This window comes from Hemitrygon akajei, chromosome 17 (genome assembly GCF_048418815.1).
Source record: "Hemitrygon akajei chromosome 17, sHemAka1.3, whole genome shotgun sequence".
Classification (NCBI taxonomy): Eukaryota; Metazoa; Chordata; class Chondrichthyes; order Myliobatiformes; family Dasyatidae; genus Hemitrygon; species Hemitrygon akajei.
This window is the reverse complement of record NC_133140.1, coordinates 39,029,490-39,050,838: the sequence shown is the minus strand read 5'-3', so window position 1 is coordinate 39,050,838 and position 21,349 is coordinate 39,029,490. Positions and strand designations below refer to the sequence as shown.

General features: G+C 41.2%; 1 protein-coding gene across 7 annotated transcripts in view; it reads left to right on the top strand.

Moving 5' to 3' along the window:
* The window catches only part of dus2 (dihydrouridine synthase 2), a 114,027-nt gene that overhangs the window by 61,457 nt on the left and 31,221 nt on the right, over positions 1-21,349 (top strand). For 6 of the 7 annotated variants that reach the window (XM_073069953.1, XM_073069957.1, XM_073069950.1 and 3 more), the window contains 4 exons: positions 7,690-7,755; positions 11,490-11,560; positions 16,789-16,875; positions 20,560-20,728. In XM_073069953.1, the coding sequence (XP_072926054.1) occupies positions 7,690-7,755; positions 11,490-11,560; positions 16,789-16,875; positions 20,560-20,728 (393 nt within the window). The remainder of the gene's footprint in view (positions 1-7,689; positions 7,756-11,489; positions 11,561-16,788; positions 16,876-20,559; positions 20,729-21,349) is intronic. The other variant, XM_073069952.1, reaches the window with a different exon arrangement.

The window sequence follows — 21,349 nt, the reverse complement described above, 5'->3', positions numbered from 1 at the left end:
CTGTCTCTTTCCTCGGAGCAAAGCACCTAGATGCAATATGTCCCCCCTTTCCACAATTAAAACAGGTCAAGCCCGGAAATCTCTGGCCGTCTTGCCTTTCCCCCTCAATCTTACCACTAGCTCCCGGCGGGACCTCTGCCTCAGCCGGCGGGCTTTCTCTATCATTCCCACGGTCTCTCTGGTAACTTTTATTCGAGGAAAACTTTGTCTTGTGGGTTAGGGCATATTCATCTGCAAACCTAGCAAATTCTGAGATAGACTTATTCGGCTTCTCATTCAAATACATCCGGATATCCTCCGAAACACAACCTTTAAATTCCTCAATCAGAATTAACTCCCTGAGACGCCTATAATCCTCTTCCACTATCTCTGCTGTGCACCAACGGTCCAAGAGCACACCCTTCTCATAGGCAAACTCGGTATACGTCTGATTCCACCCTTTTTTAAAATTTCTGAACTTTTGTCTATACGCTTCAGGTACTAACTCATAACTCCGGAGAATGGCCACCTTTACTTTGTCATAACTCTCCTCCTCTTCCTCCTCCATGGACAACGCCGTATATGCCCGCTGTTCCTTCCCTTTTAACACACTTTGTAACAATGCCACCCACTGATCTCTGGGCCACTTCTGATTCACTGCCACCTTTTCAAAAAGCAAGAAATAACTATCAACATCCGTCTCCTCAAACGGAGGTACTAACCCCAACTCCCAACTAACATTAAACCGCTCCTCTCGGTCTGACCCCTGAACTCGTTGCTCTTGCCTTAACTTCTCCATCTCCAAGTCATGTTTCCTCTGTTTCTCTGCCTCCCTCTCCTTCACGGCCCTTTCCTTCTCTTTCTCAGCTCTTTCTTTCTCCTTCTCAGCTGCTTCCAGCTGTTTTAACTGAATTTCATGCTCTCTTTGTTTCTCAGCTCTTTCCTGCTCCCGTTTCACCTCTAACTCCTTTAGCTGGAGCGCATGCTCCCTTTCTCTCTCGGCCCTTTCTTTCTCCTTCTCAGCTGCTTCCAGCTGCTTTAACTTAATTGCAAGTTCCAACCTTAATTTCTCCAACTCTAACTGAGCTGTCCCACTAGCTGGTACCTTTTCAAGGATATTTTCCAACACCTCAGCTGCAAACACATTCTTCCCAATATAATACTGAGTTATTGCCCTTCGCACCTCCCGCTTTTTCATTGACAACCTCACCTCTGCGAGGTTTAACCCCTTCGCCAAATTTATCAAGTCTGATTTGGTGGCCGCCTCTAGCGCCTCCAGAATCGGGTTTTCTATAAATTCACCCACGTCCATCTTTGCTGGTTTCCCGTCTGGCTACCCGCGTAACCAGATCCAAGTTTGGACTTACAAGCCTGATTCACTGGCCTTCCAATTTGGTGTCAAATCTCGAGACGAGAACCCCAATTGTTACGTACCTCATAACTGGGTCACTTACCAGCAAAGATAGAGAGGTCCGTTGAAGTCTGATGGTACTATTTTTAACAGTATTTATTGATAAAAATACACAAAATAGTATCAATGCAAACATACAGATAATATACTTCGTCAATACTAAATCTAAAAGCGCGGGTATAATAATAATCAATAAGAAATAGCTCTATCGTTGTCTAGGGGATAATGTATTGTCCGATGGAAATATAAAAGTCACTGTAGTTCATTCAAGCTGCAGCTTTTTGGTTGGAGAGAAAGACGGGTTAAAACTTGCCCATTCCTTTTATGATGTCAATCCTTCGAGAGTCGTTGGGAGTTGATTTCCCCGTTGTTAGCTAAAAACCGTTCTTCCGTGGTAAAGGGCCCACCGATTCCGGGGCAAATGGAAAAGGACGCATGTGGCCTTTCCACCAGTTTTTGCTATTACGGGATCGCTAGCGTTTCTTCTGGTGCGTCTAAAGGGGCTGTTCCTCAGACCCTCTTTTATCCTGACTCACAGGGTCTCAGATGTCAATCAGGGTGGGATGATGCAATCCCTCCACCAACCCCCCCCCCCCCCCCCCCTCAGTTCATTGCCTGGGGGCTTCGATGCATTGTACAGGATTCAATACACAATTCCATCTCCAAGAGACAATAGCCGTTATCAATGAGTCCGCCTTTCGGAGGCCAGGACACATTCCAAACTCTTTGTGGATTCTGCATGTCTTTCTCTCATTTCCTGGGTCTCCTGACTCGAATCAATAGCGATCCTGCGATTCTCAAAAAGGAGGGGGCCACGGGCGTAACAGGTAAGGTTTGAAAAAGAGCCTTGCTGTTCTTGAAGGATATTTCTGCCCAAGGTGCTTATTTCCGAACAGCTGTGGAATGTTTTGATCTGTGCTTAAATAGAGTAAATTGAAACTTACAAGTGTGCAGTGACTTCACTGAAAGGGGCCGTAGTTTGACAGGATTTTGATTATGTTTATTACTTTCTTGGTTGAGAATGAATCATTCAGTTGATTAGTTTATCAGAGCTGTTAAAGATGCCAAGCTAGTAAAAGGCCGAAGACTCCTGGTGTAGAAATTCTAATGTTTATTAATTGGTGTGTTAGATGATTGAGGGAGCAGCAGGCTAAAGACTGTTTCAGTGTGATGTCTGAAGACTTACACTTGTTCATAAATGAGTAAGTAGCACTTGAGACAAGGCCAGGTTCAGGAGGATCAGTGATTGTGGGGGGTGGAACTTCAGCAATTGTAAGCGCGATCAGAACCTCTGTAGTTATGCAAACAGTTGGGTGATAGAGACTGGGTCCTTCATCATGGGATTGATGATTCAGACGGTCAGAGGCAGAAGAGTTTATCTCGGGGCTGACTGGAGGCATCAGGGTCTAGGGTAATTGGGAGGTTGGAGCCTGGGCTAATTGGAGACTTTATGGGGCTGGGTGGTTGCAGAAAGGAAGAGTAATGGAACTTAGAGTGCTCTGAGCTTTGGGGGCTGAACCATTTGGGATTTGGGGTCCAAAAAAGGTACTTTAGAGCACTTTAAAGGGGGAAAATAAAAGCAAATACCTGAAAGAAGGGAAGTTAAATGTTGATAATGAAGAGGCAGGGGCCTGGTTCAAATTGGCAGTTTTTGAGGAAGATTTTGAAAGAAAGAAGTAAGAGATGGGGATAATAAACAAATCAAGGCAGAAGTAACAGATCGCTGAAACCCTTTAATTGAGAAAATTGCCTCTAAGCACTTGAGGATTTAAGAAGAGATAACTTGTGATGGCTGAATGAAATGAGTAAAACTGGTAAAAGTGTTCCGAAGCTTATTGGACGAAAAGTGTAGAAGGGCATGGCAGCTGGAGATCAGCTGAACAGCACAGTGCTCCTGAGAGGATGAGAAGAACATCCCACTCCCAGTCACTGGTTTCTGCTTTCCTCAGAAGTACTGCTCTACACCAACCTCTCTGTACCATCACCTACTGTTGAAAATAATGATGAACATCAATCAGTGATAAAATCTGGTATTAAGACCACCTTATGCAAAGACAAAGTTGTGTTTCTTAAATTTGCAATGGGTGGATCTGGGAGAAAGTGTTTAATTATATGGATATTGCATAGATTTGAGTACCAATCCTCTTAGGCCAAAATATTAAAGTGTCTCTAATTAAGGTGGTAAGTATGATCAAATTAAGTATAATGGAGAGAAATAATTTCCTGTGGTGAAAATCCAGAACAAAGAGGGGCAGTATCTTGAGGTTAGAGCTCAACCATGTTATTGAAGCTAGGTCAAATGAAAAATTTCACTAGTGACACTTAAATAATTAGACAGTGGTTGGGATGATGTGCTTAAGGTTACAGCGCCCTGAGCATGACTATTCCCATGGCTCAGTACATGCCACTATTCAGGGGGAAAGGGAGCTTATGCCAATAATATACCTGGGGACGATCAATGTTCTTATTCTGAAAAAAAAAGATTACTTAACTGGACACCATGTTGACTTGCAGGGCTTGTATTGGTCCTGCATTGCTATATGACTCTATAACCATGCTCCTCCTATGTGTTGTTGCCCAAGTAAGAGCTGTATCAGTGCATAGCAAATCAAATCAAACAGCAATGAGACAAAGTTTAAAGTACATTTATTATCAAAGTATATATACATTATACAACATAGAAAATCTACAGCATGTTACAGACCCTTCAGCCTACAATGTTGTGCTGACCATGTGACCTTCTCTAGAAGCTGCCCTCTTGAAATTCGTGTCCAAAACAGGCAGCCACAAAACAAAGAAACCCAAAAAAGCTATATATTAAAAAAAGACTGTCGAACACCCAATGTGCAGAGGGAAAAAATACCACATCTTGCCCATAATAAAGAGAATCCATTAAAAAATGAAAGAACCCATATAAAGATAAAGGAAGACCAGTCGACTGCCAATGTGCCGAGCAAAAAAATCCGCAGGCAATTAGCATTCTGAACTGGTTGGCAAGAGAGTCCTATAATTCAGCGCAGAGCCAACTAGACCTCGTGGAGCAGCAATCTGAGCCCGGCCCGGCCCGTCCCTCACCTCAGGCCCTGACATCCTGACGTTTTCAGTCTGGCCCAGCCCCAGCATTGGGTTCAATTGCCTGAATATGCTCTGCCTTGATTCGTCCTGAACCCGATCTTTCCACTTTGCTCCAGCACTGAAGTCTCAGTCCAAGCATGGAGTTCAGTTGAATTATTACACTCTGGGGCATCTGATGTTGAAATAATAATTTTCTTTTTAACTAATGTTGATGGTAGAATTAATGTTGACTTTGCGTTCCCCTCTCAGATGTGCAGTGAATCATCAGCCTGGATTAAATACCCTGTTGCTCTCAGAAGTTCAGATAAATCAAGCCAGAAAAGCAACAAGTTTTCTCACACCTTTAGTTTGAGTTTACAGTTAGTAATATACATACTGTTGCACTGACTTTAACTGCTTTACACGAGGATCACAGTCAGGAGATCAGGATGACTGGAGCCATAGCCCTTGGTAGTGTGGCTGATCAAACCACCTGGCTGTCGGCTGCACAGTGTGCTCATTGTGTGAGGCAGTCAGAGGTTATAGTCTCAGATTTGGCCCTGTGCCAAGTAATAGATGCGTTAGCAATGGTAATAATAGAATAGGCAGTGCCTAACACTTTAGGATTGCACCAGGAACTACAACAGCTTTACCATCCAGCCTACAATAAAAATACATAAGGAATCAGGCCAGTAAAAATAAATTCAGGAAAATATTTTCCTCAAAAATGAGTCCTATTAAGCAGCAAACATGAAGATTTGGGTCGGTTTAGTTTTCAGCAAAGAAGGACTAAGAAATTGATTAAAAGCCAAAAATCCAGTATGGGGTAGCCCTCAGAGGAATATAAACACTTCGATAAATATTTAAAAATCAACAATTACAAGAGAATTCATAAGAGGGATTAAGAAATTGCAGAACAGTAAATGTATTTGTTCTGTTTTCATTGAAGAGGAAATATAAGTCACTGTGGGGAACCAAGAAACTAATAAAAATAAGAAACTAAAGGAAATTAGTATTAGTAAGAAAATAGTGTTGTAGAAATTATTGAAATTGAAAGCTGATAATTTGCATCCCAGAGTAAGAACAGAGATAGCCTTGGAAATTATGGATGTATTGATTATCATTTTCCTTTATCTGTACTTAAGGAATAGTTTCATTACTAGAGGAACTCAGCAGGTCAGGCAGCACCTTTGAAAATGAATAAACATCTACTGTTTTGAGCTGGGACCCTTCTTCAGGACTGGAAGGGAAGAGGGAATATGCCAGAATAAAAAAGTAGTGGGGGGAGGGAAAGGAGGGTGATGGGTGAAGCCAGGTGGGTGGTAAAGGTAAAGGGCTAGAGAAAAAGTAATTAGATAGGACAGGAGCGTGGACCCTGGGAGAAAGGTAAGAAGGAGGGGCAGCAGGGGGAGGTGAAGGGCAGGAGACGAAGAGGTAAGAGGCCAGAGTGGGGAATAGAAGAAGAGGGAGGGAAGAGGGATTTTTTTTAATTACAGGAAGGAGAAATCGATGTTCATGCCATCAGGTTGGAAGCTACCTCGATGAAATATGAACAGCAACACACACAAAATGCTGGTAGAACACAGCAGGCTAGGCAGCATCTATAGGGAGAAGCGATGTCAACGTTTTGGGCCGAGACCCTTCGGTTGTGTTGCTGTTTGAATTTCCAGCATCTGCAGATTTCCTCGTGTTTGCTCGATGAAATATGAGATGTTGTTCCTCCACCCTGAGAGTGGCCTCATTGTAGCAAGAGGAGGCTGTGGTCCGACATGCTGGGAGGGGAATTGTGTTTATAATCACAATTGTAACTAAATTTTTTAGAAATGAGAGAAAGAAAACAGGAAGACTAGTTAACCTAATGTCAGGACTGGGGAAAGTACTTGATGCTGTTATAAAGGATGAAATAATAGGATGCCTATTATTAAAATATTAATTATAAGAAAATACTAAATGGATTAGATAAAATTGGCATGTATTTCCGGAAGGGGAATCCTGTTTTACAAACTTACTAGATTTGTAAAGCAGACTTACTAGACTTACTGATTTTTGAGGAAACAGCTGGTTAAATAATTAAAGGGAATCCAATGGATTTTGAGTACTTAATTTTTTTTTAATTTTCAGAAAACTTTTAATAAAGACTCTTATAAAAGATTAGTGATAAGATTAGGGTGTGTGCTATTGCAGGTAAAGCTTACTAACTGAAATTCAGCAACAGTGTAGTAACAAAAACTTTGACTCATTTTTGGCTTGAATCTAGTTACTGTGCAATGGTTTGTGACTTGTAGAATTCTTTAATATTTAAAATGTTCAGTGCAGTGCCATAGAGCTGCAGAACACAGAATCTGGCCTTTCACCCTGCCACATCTATGCTGTGTCCTGCTATGCCTTGTAGATCTAAATGCCTCTTAAATGTAGTGATTGTGTCTGACTCTTCCATCTGCTCTGGCAGTGAGGGTTCCAGATCAATTGCCCTCTGGGTAAAAAAAGAGAACTTACTCCTCAGATCCCATTTAAAACTTTTCTCTTAAACATACGTACTCTTGATTTTCATATCCTGACCAAGGGGAGAAAGAACTTGAGTATCTATCCTTTCTATGCCTCTCCTAATCTTACTTCTTTCTGTTGGGTCACCCCTCAACCTTCTCTCTCGGAAAAACAATCCCAGCTTTTCCAAATTCTCACTATAACTAAACGTTTCCAATCCAGGCAACGTTCTAGTGAGTATCCTCTACACTCTCTCCAGCACAACCACATCCTTCCTACAGTGCAGCAACCAAACCCCCCCCCAGTGCAGCCTAACTGGTATGCAGTTAGTGTCACTGATAACATTTAAAGAGACGTAATGAATCTGTGGAGAAGGCTCTAGTTTTGATTTTCTTTTTCTTAATTTTGCTTGCAGCTGTGAATTTTTTTGAGCTGTGAAGGATCATGAGGTTTGAATTACTATACTGAGATTCCTTTTGTGTAGGAGGCAGCAGCTTTTGGACAGTCAGATGGTCATACCTAGTTGAGAGGTTACGTTTAATATTATCAGAGGTTTATGGACTCCTGAAACAAGATTTTCCTTTATGTTATAAAAAGGTTGGATGCATCTGGCTGCGCTTGAGCCTTCGATGGGGTGTGGGGGGGGGGGGAGACAAACAAAAACTAAGGGACGTTATTGTTAAAGTTATCCAGAGATGATGATGCTTTTAATAACATTTCTAAGAATACTAATTTCATACTTTTTACTCCCATCATTTTAGATCCTTTCCACTTTAGTTAAAGGAATCTCAAAGCCAGTGACATGCAAGATCCGTATTTTACCATCTGTAAGTGTTCAAGTATTTGTTCATGTTCTAGATCTTCATAACTTTCATTGTCACCGCTTCTTTACTGTTTCTGTGTAGGTAGAAATTGTTAACTGATAGTTTCATCACAACTGGATTCATAATCCAGAGACTTGAACTGACAATACAGTGTATGCAAACTTAAATGCGGCATCTTTTTAAATTTGCAAATATATGTTCCACTAAAAGTGACTGTTAAGCTGTCATATTGGTATAAACCTCACCAGATCTGGCCATGTGTGATTTCTATCTCATTCCTATGGTCCTTTATCTGCCTTCTGAAGTGGTATAGCAACCCACTCAATTACATGTGACCCCTGTAGTTCAGGTCAATGAAATTCACCCTTCTACAATTCTCAGCTCACTGCCTGAAAATTTAAATATGGAATAAAATTCATTATCACAGAATTTATGTGAGAGAAAAAAGTTATGTTTTTTCAACTCACATTTCTTGAGAATGCAGCTTCACGTTATGGAAAATCGTAAAATGGTGATGGGGTGGGAGCACCTTTTCATCTAAACTATTACATTTTAATGTTACACACACAAAATGCTAGTGGAACACAACAGGCCAGGCAGCATCTATAGGAAGAAGTACAGTTGACATTTCGGGCCAAGACCCTTCGTCAGGACTAACTGAAAGAAGAGATAGTAATAGATTTGAAAGTGGGAGGTGGGGAGATCCGAAATGATAGGAGAAGACAGGAGGGGGAGGGATGAAGCTAAGAGCTGGAAAGTTGATTGGCAAAAGGGATACACAGCTGGAGAGAGAGAGGATCATGGGATGGGAGGCCGAGAGAGAAAGAAAGGAGGAGGGAAGCACCAGAGGGAAATGGAGAGCAGGGAAGGAGTGATTGTGAGAGGGACAGAGAGAGAAAAAAGAGAGAGTAAAGAGAAAAAGAGTGGGTGGAAATAAATAAATAGATAGATAGATAAGGAATGGGGTAAGAAGGGGATGAGGGCATTAACGGAAGATAGAGGAATCAGTGTTCGTGCCATCAGGTTGGAGGCTACCTAGACAGAATTTAAGGTGTTGTTAACCTTAACGCCACCCCACTAGGGATAGAGTTCCCCTTGTCCTCACCTACCACCCCACCAACCTCCGGGTCCAGCATATAATTCTCCGTAACTTCCGCCACCTCCAACGGGATCCCACCACCAAGCACATCTTTCCCTCACCCCCCTTTCTGCTTTCCGCAGGGATCGCTCCCTACGCGACTCCCTTGTCCATTCATCCCCCTCCATCCCTTCCCACCGATCTCCCTCCTGGCACTTATCCTTGTAAGCGGAACAAGTACTACACCTACCCTTACACTTCCTCCCTCACCACCATTCAGGGCCCCAGACAGTCCTTACAGGTGAGGCGACACTTCACCTGTGAGTCGGCTGGTGTGGTATACTGCGTCCGGTGCTCCCAGTGTGGCCTTTTATATATTGGTGAGACCCGACGCAGACTGAGAGACCGTTTCGCTGAACACCTACGCTCAGTCCGCCAGAGAAAGCAGGATCTCCCAGTGGGCACACATTTTCATTCCATGTCCCATTCCCATTCTGATATGTCTATCCATGGCCTCCTCTACTGTCAAGATGAAGCCACACTCAGGTTGGAGGAACAACACCTTATATTCTGTCTGGGTAGCCTCCAACCTGATGGATGAACATTGATTTCTCTATCTTCCGTTAATGCCCCCCTCCCCTTCTTACCCCATCCCTTATTTATTTATTTCCCCCTTCTTTTTCCCTCTCTGTCCCTCTCACAATCACTCCTTGCCTGTTCTTCATCTCCCTCTGGTGCTTCCCTCCCCCTTTCTTTCTCCCTAGGCCTCCCATCCCATGATCCTCTCCCTCTCCAGCTGTATATCCTTTTGCCGATCAATTTTCCAGCTCTTAGCTTCATCCCTTCCCCTCCTGTCTTCTCCTATCATTTCGGATCTCTCCCTCCCCTCCTACTTTCAAATCTCTTACTATCTCTTCTTTCAGTTAATCCCCACGAAGGGTCTTGGCCCGAAATGTCGACTGTACTTCTCCCTCTAGATGCTGCCTAGCCTACTGTGTTCCACTAGCATTTTGTGTGTGTTGCTTGAATTTCCAGCATCTGCAGATTTCCTCATGTTTACATTTTAATGTTGTTTATTTGCATTGGTTGATGGGATTTTGACAAACCTCACCAATTTAAATTTGTCATTATTGTGTAAGCAGAGAGCCTCAAGGATTTTTTTCTCTTAAAGCAGGTTGATAGACCAAACAGAATTTTTTCCTAGATATTGGTGTGGCATATCAAGCCCAAATAAGTATTAGAAACAGAAAATGTATCAGGTTGTGACAGGCACAGAAAATGGGATCAATCATCAATTGCTGTAGCAGAGTTGGCACATATGAGCATGGTTCCTTATTACAAAATCCTTGAGTTCATCTTTTCTACTGAGTAGCAAACAACCTGATGAATGAACTCAACAGACTGAGTAGCATTTATTAAGGAAAAGAAATTGTCGACGTTTTGAGTCAGAACTCTTGAGAGTGGATAGAAGAGGTTCTCTCTCCACTCCGAGATCTTCTCTCCACCCCACAGATGCTGCTCAACCTGCTGAGTTCCTCTAGCAGATTGTTCCCTGTTCCAGTTTACAGCATCTTGTGTCTCTTTTCTGTGAAGTATATGGCCTCTCCTCTTTAACATTCTATATGCCCTTGAGTCTGTTTACCATCTTCAGGACACCTTGAAATAAGGTAAAACCTTGAAGCTTTACACCAGTTGCATGATGTTATAAATAATTGGCTATTCTGGGACCTTCCAAACTAGTTCTGCATACTATTTTTGTTGAAAATCCAAAAACTGCTTTCAGATGACTGCTCCCCCTGTGTTGTTGGCACTGAACAGTCAAATGTTTCATAGCAAGCCTTGAATCATGCTTTTTTTTTTGCAACTGCAGAGGCACTGAAATTGTGATTGATTACTGGCCTAGATGTTCAAAGTGGTTGTCGTGTGTTGCACATGTTTTGGTTGTGAACCCAAGATTTCAGATTTTAATCACACCCAGGACCCAAAGAAACCAGGTGCTATTTTTTAAACAATATTTGGCCAAGTAAAGCAATATTCTATAGTTGAAGCTTTTTTTGCCTCTGTAATTGGCATTGCATGACGCACTGGGAAGTCAAGTTGCATTAGTTCATTCTGAAAGAAACTCTTCCCAGCTCGCTCTTCACATACTCATCTTGACAGGGTGGACACAGGAGGTGGCCTCCCCAGCTGAAGAAGATGCAGGCTGTTTAGGATGAAGGCAAGGAGAAGTTTCTCCACTCAGCAAGTGGTGAGGTTTTGAAATTCTCTATCCTGGAGGCTGTAGAGGCTCAGTGTTTGAGTTTATTCTTAACAGAGAGTAACAGATTCCTGGATATTAAAGAAATGAGCAGTATGGGGATGATGAAGGAAAATGGAACTTTGCCATGATCTTAATGAATGGAGCAAACTCAAAGGGCCAGATAACCTGCTCCTGTTCCTATTTCTGAAGGTTTTATTAGTTATTTGGAAATTACAGCATTGTATTAGGTCCTTCCTATCCAATGAATCTGCACCACTTCATTACATCCAAATGGCCAACCTTTTACCCAAATAATACTTCTTGTTCACGGTGACATTCCCTGGTTAAGATATTGCTGTCTAAATTATCAGTGTAAAACTTGACCTTGTGATTTGTTTAAATGTGTGCCTTTAATTCTAGCTAGAAGACACCATTAACCTTGTAAAACGTATCGAAAGGACAGGAGTTGCAGCAGTGGCAGTCCATGGAAGGTAAAACTGAAGTCTGGGCACTCTCTCCTGTTTGACAGCTTCCAGTGGGTTGCAGGGGAATATGCGAGTAGCTTAGGGGAAGGGCATCACCTGAGCCCTTGACGCTGAACCTTTAAAAACTGTTGATCTGTAGGAATGCAGATTGTCTGCAATTGATGTATTGTTGCTTGTGTTCTGTTTTGTTATGTTCTATATTGTTCTGCTGAGCATTGTGGACATGGGATGCTGGCGCCGGAATGTGTGGCAACACTTGTGGGCTGCCCCCAGCTCACCCTGGGGTTGTTGGTTGTTAATACAAAGAACACATTTGGAGTCAAAGAAGTCGTAGAACACTACAGCACAGAAGCAGGCTCTTCGGGCCACCTAGTCCATGTTGAAGTATTAATCTGCTTAGTCCCGTTGACCTGCACCTGGACCATAGACTCCCATACCCCTACCATCCATGTACCTATCCAAATTTCTCTTAAATCAAACCTGAATCCACTACTTCCGCTGTCAGTTTGTTCCGCAATGTCATCACCCTCTGAGTGAACCAGTTTCCCTTCATGTTCCCCTTAAACAGTTCACTTTTCACCTTTAACCCATGACCTCTAGTTCTAGTCTCACCCAACTTCTGTGGAAAAGGTGTGCTTGTATTTACCCAATCTATATCCCTCATAATTTTATATACTGTACCTCTGTTAAATCTCCCTCATTCTTCTACACTCTAGGGAATAAAGTCCTAACCTATTTAACCTTTCCCTATAACTCAGGTTCTCAAGTCCTTGTAAATTTCACTGTGTGTTTTGATGTATACATGATAAATAAACTTGAATCTTCCTTAAACTGGAATCTGGAAATGGAGGTCACGAGCTCACCATGGAGCTGCTCCTTCTGACACTTGAGAAGGGTCTCTCAGTGTCATAATGGCCCCTCTGAATCAGTAAGTTGCAAGTTCAAGTTCCACTGTAGAATTTGAGTACATCCTCTCGATTGCCACTTCAGTTTAATCCTGTTGAAGGCCTTCAGCCTTCAAGGTGTTTCCTTCTGGTTAAGACTTCAATCTGAAGCCCCATCTGGCTGCTCAGGGAGATCTCACTAGCCTAAAATACTCAATACCAATTTTTATTTATTCCTTACTATTTTCTTCTCCTGGAAAACTGAAATATTTTTATGCTGTGTAAATTGAAAATGCTGATTAAGTCAAGTCAAAAAGAGTGCACACTTTCTGCTTTGAGCCAGGGATCTTGGCTTTAGATCCATAAGGAAACTTTGAACTTTGATTTCTTCACTCTGTTCTGGGGACCTTGGCTGTTCAGCAAAATTTAATGTATTGACACCAAGATAAGTACTGCTTCAACCTGGTCCCTGCTTGACTTTCTGCAGTCGGGACTTCTGTCAAATCCTGTTTTTCCTTTTTTCCCCCTCCTTAAATTTGCTTCTAAAATTATGTTTCCTTAGCTTGTTCTAGTTAGACAGTAGAAAGTTTAAAATCCTTATCTTCCCCAGCTGATAATAATCTCAGTTTAATGCCCACCTTGTCACAAATTCAAAGATAAATGCAAAGAGTTTTTTTTGGCTGAGCAGAACTTTCCATTATTATAATAATTTCACTGTAGTAGTGGGATACAATATGATGACAGTAGCGGAAGGGTACACAGAAGAGCAGATTTCTTATTAGAGATGCCCATTGCTAAAAAAATGGATAACCAACGAACAAAAGTTACTTTTGGTAACAAATTAGGCAAATGAGCTGGAAGTCGCATGGTCCAACACAGGAACTACACTCAGTGGCCAATTTATTATAGAAACATAGAAAACCTACAGCACAATACAGGCCCTTCAGTCCACAAAGCTGTGCCAAACATGTCCTTACCTTAGAAATTACCTAGGGTTATGCTTAGCCCTCTATTTTTCTAAGTTCCATGTACCTATCCAGGAGTCTCTTAAAAGACTTTATCGTATCTGCCTCCACCACTATTGCTGGCACCTTTACATCTGCTTGTTAATACAAATATCTAAACAGCCAGTCATGTGGCATCAACTGAATGCATAAAGCATACAGACATGGTCAGGAGGTTCAGTTGTTATTCAGACTAAACATCAGAATGAGGAAGAAATGTGATCTAAGTGACTTTTCATCGTAGAATGATTGTTGGTGCCTGATGTTTGAGTATCTCAGAAACCGCTGACCTGGAATTTTCACACACAACTATCTCTAGAGTTTACAGAGAGTGGTGTGAAAAACAAAAAAAAATCCAGTGAGCAGTAGTTCTGTGGGCGAAAACACCTTGTTAACAAAACAGGTCCGAAGAGAATTGGCAGGCTTATTCAAGCTGACAGAAAGGAGACAGTAACACAAATAACCATGTGTTAGAACAGTGGTGTGCAAAGGAACATCTCTGAATGCACAGCTCATTGGATCTTGAAGTGGATGTGCTACCGCAGCAGAAAGCCAGGAACGTACACTCAGTGGCCACTTTATTAAGTACAGGAGGCACCTCATAAAGTAGCCACTAAGTGGATGGTACAGCATTCACTCACTGAGTGTAGTTAGACATTTTGCCGACTCATTTTGGTGAAGGAGAGTATCTGTGAAGGGCAGAAGCAAAGTAGTAGTCAATTAATGTTTTTAATTAAGTGTTTTAAGTGTGTTTTATTTATAAGATTTTTGTTAAACTTTTTTAAAATGCTGTAATAATTGTTAACTTTTACAGCTTCAACAACTTCTGTAGTTTATCCAATGCAGAAGTAATTTGGTTCATGAGATCAATGCCTGCTCCCAACAGAGCAAACCCCCACCCCACCCTCCAAGTCTTATTTCCTTTTGTCCTTCAGCATTCTTCCTCATGCCCATTTACTTAACTACAGCATGGGTAAATCATAGTAACTACGATTAGCAACTCTTTGGGATGTGAAATGAAACTGTATCACCCATGCCCCCCCACCCCCCACACACATCAGCAGTCAACGTAAGGATCAAACCCAGATAGGTGGAGTTGCCAAGCAAAGGCACTAACCACTACAACACACTGCTGCCCCATTAATGTCAGTGTAGCTCAGGCAGGAATCAACATATTAATATGGTTAAGACCTACTGTGTGATACAGGGTCTGGCCATGAGTAAATAGGGCTGATTCTGTTACCACAGACTATTCCCTAAATAAGTTAGCTTTAGTATAGTGCTTTCAGTTTCTGACCAATATCACACCTGGAAAGACAGTAGCTCCTGATTGTTGCAGAGGGCTTAAGGGACACTTGTGTCCCTGCCTTAGCTGTATTGCAGTTTTTGCTAGATTGCAGTATTACAAAGCTCCAGATCATCATGATTGTTTATTACAGGCTTTTTGTCTGCCTGTTATGCAATGGCATAATCAAATCCTCAATGTTCAGAGGCAAGACAAGTTTGGTTTTCTGAATTTCCCTGCAGAAGTCATTGACTCCAGTGAGGACATGGCCAAAGCAAACCATGGCATTTTACAGTGCCTTTGTACTGTTTTTCAAAGGGGTAGAGTGAATCATCATTGGTTCCCTGTGGAAAGATCAGTGGGGTATTTACTATTTTAAGTTTGTTTCTTTGTTTTTATTTTTACTGTATGTGTCCTCTTAGTACATTAAATGTTAAAAACAATAACCTAATATTTTAATGAATACTTTTAGAAAGTTGGCTTAATCTCTGAATGTCAGATATTTGCAAACCCTTAACTTCTTTGGTAGTGACAGCCAGTGAGCATAGAGGTGGGGATAGGGTGGGACAGCTCACCAGCTGTCAAAGCCATTCAGCAATGGCAACCATTGCTGTGACAATCCCTTTACTGCAATCACCACACTGAAAGGGTAGGCACTGTCGGAAAACTAAAATGAGTGGCGCAGAGTCAGGTTTACTGCAGCTCCTGCCTTGATGTGATATGAGCTACTGTTCCTGAAAATAACTCCACCACTGTAGCAGGGATCCATTCTTTTGCAAGTATCTTACAAATTTGCAAAATTAAGGAAATGCATCAGGATCAATTTCTTTGCTTTCAGAGCATAGTTTTTAAAAAACTACACAGGTTTCCTGAAGGGGAGAAGGATGTCATTACCAACTGTTTGCTAAAGCTGCAGAAGATAATTATTCCCCATCTCTCTTTGCACCATTTTTAGCATTCTATCTACTCACTCTAGCAAAGCAGTAACACAACATAAAGGAATTTCTGCCAACCTCTCTGCGTTTCCATTTTGATGTGAGTTAATATGTTAGTAACTTCACAGTCAAATAAAGCATTCCCTATTTATTCAACCATAAACACATCAGAATTGAAAACCCATTAATAAATTATCTCTGTACTCCAAAGGAAAATGATCTTGGGGCTTGAATGACCCTGCTCTGACCACATTTATTGGCCATTGCTGGTTGCACTGAGAAGGGCCGAGGTCTTATCGTCATTTGATTGTCTGTGGTGATGATGTTTCATGAGCTAGTGTGGTAATCAACTCCACATGGTCTGTGACTTGGAGGGTGATGGTATTTGATGGTTGCACATGTGATATGTCAGGTCTCCCATCATTGTTATACTTTCCCACCCTTCCAGCTTCTTAGCAATACCAGCTTGATCAATTTGAAATGTTAACTAGTACTTGAAGGCTGCAAACAAACAGGTCAGTAAAATGCTCTATAGGTAAAATGGACCTATTATTGAATTTATAAGCCAGAAATACCAGAAGGACTCTGCGTTCTTGACAGCAACAATTTACATTTTTATTGTACCTTTATGGGAAAATAATATTCTAATGTGGTGATAGGGAGCCTTGCAGCTGAAAAATTTCTCTCTCCTCAGATACTGCTAGATGTGCTGAATGTTTACAGCATTTTTTATTTCCTACCACCTCAAGTTCAAGTTTATTCTTTGATTTTCATTCTAAAGTGGTACACAGTGTTATGAAATGGAATTTGACAGTGAATTACATTTTAAGCTGGGAAATCTCTAAGGGAAGTTTTAATAGGGTTTTGAAGGGCAGTGGAGCACTTTAAAGTTGGAGTTCCAGAGCCTGGGAACAAGAAAGCTTAAAAGCATGGCTGCAATGCCAAAAATCAAGGATGTGCAAGAAGCCAGAATTAGACAAGTGTGGGGGAGGTGGGAGTTACAGAGGAGGAAACTGAGACAGTGATAGCTAATGGTCCAGCTTTATGCTGCGAGAAATGTACGTAAAGATGTTGTGTCTTTCTTCTGTGTAAACACCTTGCAACACTTAATCTGTCTTTTCAACAGAAGGAAAGAGGAAAGGCCACAGCATCCTGTTCACTGTGACGTAATTAAAGCACTCTCCGAAGCTGTGTCGATCCCAGTAATAGCAAAGTAAGTACAGTAAATCTCCCAGCCAAGCATGTAGAGTTAACTCCATGGGTGTAACAGGACCTATTAGTTAAGGAAAGCAACCTGCTTAATGTAACCCATCCCTTATGAAAAGTTAAATCAAACTGGGGGTGACTACTTGACAGCCACTACTTGAGATCAGCCATTTTGAGTAGCTGTTTCAGAAACTAATTGCCAAGCTATTTGTAGTCTAGAATGATATTCAGTATTATCTTCAAAACTAGGCAAAAGACAGGCCTCAAATTCTTTTATTATCAGGAGAGATGCATTAGTCTTATGGCGCACTTATTATTTAATTATCTTCCTCTGTCTATTCAAAATAATTTGTTCCTGTTCAGACACTTTGTTGTATTGTGCTCCTTAATTTAATCTGTGAATTTATTTTACTCTTTTGCTCTCCTGTAAAATTACAACACAGTTTTATTTTTGTCCTTTTTCCAAAACTTTCAAGGAATGAATTTTGACAAAGCTTCTATAAAAATTATACTTACACATCCTTTCTACAGATGCACCGAGTAGAATTGGGCTATCATACTGGGAAAATCACTGACTACATCATGACACAAAATATTCTTTAACGTTAGCCAGCTAGGTGAGAAGGCGTACTGTGAGTTGCAATTTTCTGTAATATGTCAGAAAATTTATGCTACTTATTTACTTCCCTTTCACAAAAGATGGCTCACTCCTGTTAATTTTACAAAAACTTAGAACAACTCAGCTAAACCTTTAATGATATGACAGTTGTTAACACAATTCTGATCTTTGGTGCTAAGAATGAGTAATTCAAACTGTTTAATTTCTGCATGCAGTAAATTCTACTGTGACAAAGAAATGCTATTTTTCTTTCTCACCTTCCTTTCATCACTTTTCCTCTTTCATAATCTGCTTTTTCTTCCCCTTATCCCTATTTTTCTAATTTAATCTAATTTAATTTTTTTCACTTCTCCCCATCTGTCATTTTCATTCACAGATCTCAAATCTCCATTATAAGTTTCAATTCCAGAATATTGTCTAGCTGGAGGATACAAGAAAAATCCTTAACTCACAGTGGGAGTAACAAAGTGGCCCAGTCCTACTAGTTTTATCCCACTCTAGTGCATCCATGTGTTTAGCACAGTTTGGTTGCATAAAGCCAGATGCTAGTAAAATTCCACTCGTGAATAATCACAAACTTCTCCAGTTCCTCTGCTGAAAGAGTAGTCTTTAGATCACCCAAAACGTTAACTGTTTATTCTTCTCTATAGATGCTGTTTGACCAGCTGAATTCATCCAGCATTTTCTGTGTGTTGCTTTAGATCACATATGTTAAATTTCATTCCTTTATCCATTTGAAACAATATTAGATGCTATGAAAATGTCCTTTAAGTGTTTACAAACTATATTTTTTGTGTTGTTTAATATGTAACGTAGCATGTTTTGAACAGTGAAAATGAATGTGGATGGGATTTCAAAGATTCAAAGCAAAATTTATTATCAGAGTACATACAATACGTATCACCATATAAAACCCTGAGATTCTTTTTCCTGCGGGCATACTTAGCAAATCTGTAGAACAGTAACTATAAATAGGATCAATGAACAACAAACTACAAATGCTAATAAAAATAAATAGCAATAAGTAATGAGTATGAAATAACATGAAATAATAAAATGAAGAGTCCTTGAAGTGAGATCAATGATTGTGTAGTGCCTCTTTGCTGGCAACACACGGAAACTGAGATCCTTTCAGACTCACGCTGAACTACAGGGGACAGGGAGGAGGTCTGGCCCCTGCACACGTAGCACTCAGGCCCACTGGTGTGTGGACACACCCTCGTGTTCGTTAACCAGGTCCCTAGCTATGAGTAAATAGCTCCACTGTCTTGTGGGCAGCCTCAGGAGAGAGGCAGGCTATGGGAGTAAACCCAGACCAAAAATCTGGAGTGGAGCCCCTAAGGCAGCTGGATGTGATTGAACGTCCTTCAGGCAGCTCCTGCAGCCAAGCTGGTGCCAAACATAAGCTTTCCTTTGGATAACACTGGTGAGGCCGAGAGGGGAGATCTTGACAACTGTGCACCTCAGGATCCCCAAAACCTTCTGCCCAGACTTGTGATGATGAAGATCATCACCCATTGTCTTTCAAGACAGATGGAAGCCAGCCACCAGTTAGCTAAAGTTCACAGGACATCCAACCAAAATATAATATAGCAAATTACATACCTTACAACTTACAATGACTTGCTATAAGACAGCTCCAATCTAATTTTAGCTCCCCTCTCCTATCATTGACATGCAGAACTAGTTTTTAATCAATCTCAACAGAAATATTTCCAATAGTTTCATCTTTCCACATCTGTAAATGTTTTCACCAAAAGATGTGCAGGATCTCAGCTGTCAATAAATCGAGAATATCCTGTCAGTTCTTCAACTCATATACCTTACATCCAAATAGCCTCATACAAGCATTTCAGTTCTACGTACTGATTTAGATGACTGTGGTAGGTATTGCCTTTTTCACTTATGTAACTTACCATACTCCACGGCATATCTCCAAAAGCACTTGCTCCATATCTGGCCAAGCCTCATGTCCTGGTAATTAATATTCTACGGAATCTGTAATCTGATTGGTTAATAACAGGACTGGGCTTCCACTGTGTTCTTCAGCATAGATTCCAAACTCCATTGAAGAGCGACTCCCAGAATGCTCCTTGAATGGTAGCTCAGCTAAATTCATCTGATATTCAGAAAATGTGATTTATTTAAGAGCTGCTAAAAGAATTATGTCTGAAATTCATGAACTCCAGTTGATATAAGTGAATTATCCAGAAAATGGTGGTGTATTATCCCATTATAAGATATAACATTAGTATAATAGAAGTGCAAGAGATTCGGCAGATGCTAGAAATCCAGATCAACCCACACATAATATTGGAGGAACTCAACAGGTCAGGCAGCATCTATGGAGGGGAATAAACAGTAGACGTTTTGGACTGGGACCCTTTATCAAGACTGGAAAGGAAGGGGGAAGAAACCAGGATAAGAAGCTGAGAGGAGGGAATGGGGTAAAAATTAGAAGGTGATAGGTGAAGCCAGTTAGGTGGGAGAGGAGGGGATGAAGTAAGAAGCTAGGAGATGATAGGTGGAAAATGTAAAGGGCTGGAGAAGAAGGAATCTTGGTAGGAGAGGAGAGTGGACCATGGGAAAAAGGGAGGAGGAGCACCAAGGGGAGGTGATAGGCAAGTGAATAGAGAAGAGGTAAGAGGGATGGTGAAGAGGAGAGGGGAGGGGAGGGGGAGAAGTTGCCAGAATTTGGAGAAATTGATGTTCATGCCATCAGGTTGGAGGCCTCCCTTGACGGAGTATGAGGTGTTGCTCCTGCAACCTGAGAGTGGCCTCATGATGACAGTCGAGGAAGCCATGGGCAGACATGGTGAAATGGGAATGGGAATTGACATTAAAATGGTTGGCCACTGGGAAACTCCACTTTTTCTGAATAAAGCGGTCGCCCAATCTACATCGGATCTCACCAAAGTAGAGAGGCCACATCGGAAGCACTGGAAACAGTAAAATTAAGTTCATTTAGACAATAGTAAAACCATTTATTCTGTAGTATTGTATGTCTTGTCAGAAAAGCACAGTTTTTATATAACTTCATCCATATTAAAATCACTTTCCTGTTCCTGTCAGTGGAGGATCTCAGGAGATTATCAAAGATTATGAAGGCATTGAAGCATTCCGCTGGGCAACAAATGCCTCTTCAGTGATGATAGCCCGGGCAGCCATGTGGAATCCCTCCATATTCAGGAAGGAAGGACTGTTACCAGCAGAAAATGTGTTAAAGGAATACCTAACCTACGTGAGTAGTTAGGTGCAATGTAATATGTCTGTTGTTAACTGCAATAATACAATCTCAGAGCTTGTAATTTGTCTTCTTAACTGGACCAATTGCATGTATTAATAATTTAATGTACTCTATATGTGATTCCACATACAAGTAGTAAACAGAACAATTCCCAAAATCTTAGAACAGTAAGATCAATGGTAAGCTTGTCCCGTTATTCTAAGTTTGTCTTTTCTGAAATGTAAATTGAAGGTAGTCATAAAACCAATACCAAATCCATTTGGTGAAAACAAAAAGAACTGTAGATGCTGGAAATACACAGCAGGGCAGGCCACTTCCATGACAACAATCAACACTTTAGTTCAGTCATCCACCTTTAGTATTAGTTCAGCTTGATTTTATTTCCTCCTCCTTTGTCTCCTGTCTGAGAGTGAAGCATATGACCTGCTGGGCATATCCTTTGGCTTTGCATTTTGCAAACTTCCTCATTCTTTTGCTTATGTTCTTTTGTCTTATGTTCTCTGCTCTGGAATCATAAGAATTAAACAGCGAACAAGCAAGCCCTTTGGCCGAATACATCCATGTCAATCAACGTGCTTTCCTGGTGTTTGCCTGCGTGTAGCTCATATCCTTTCA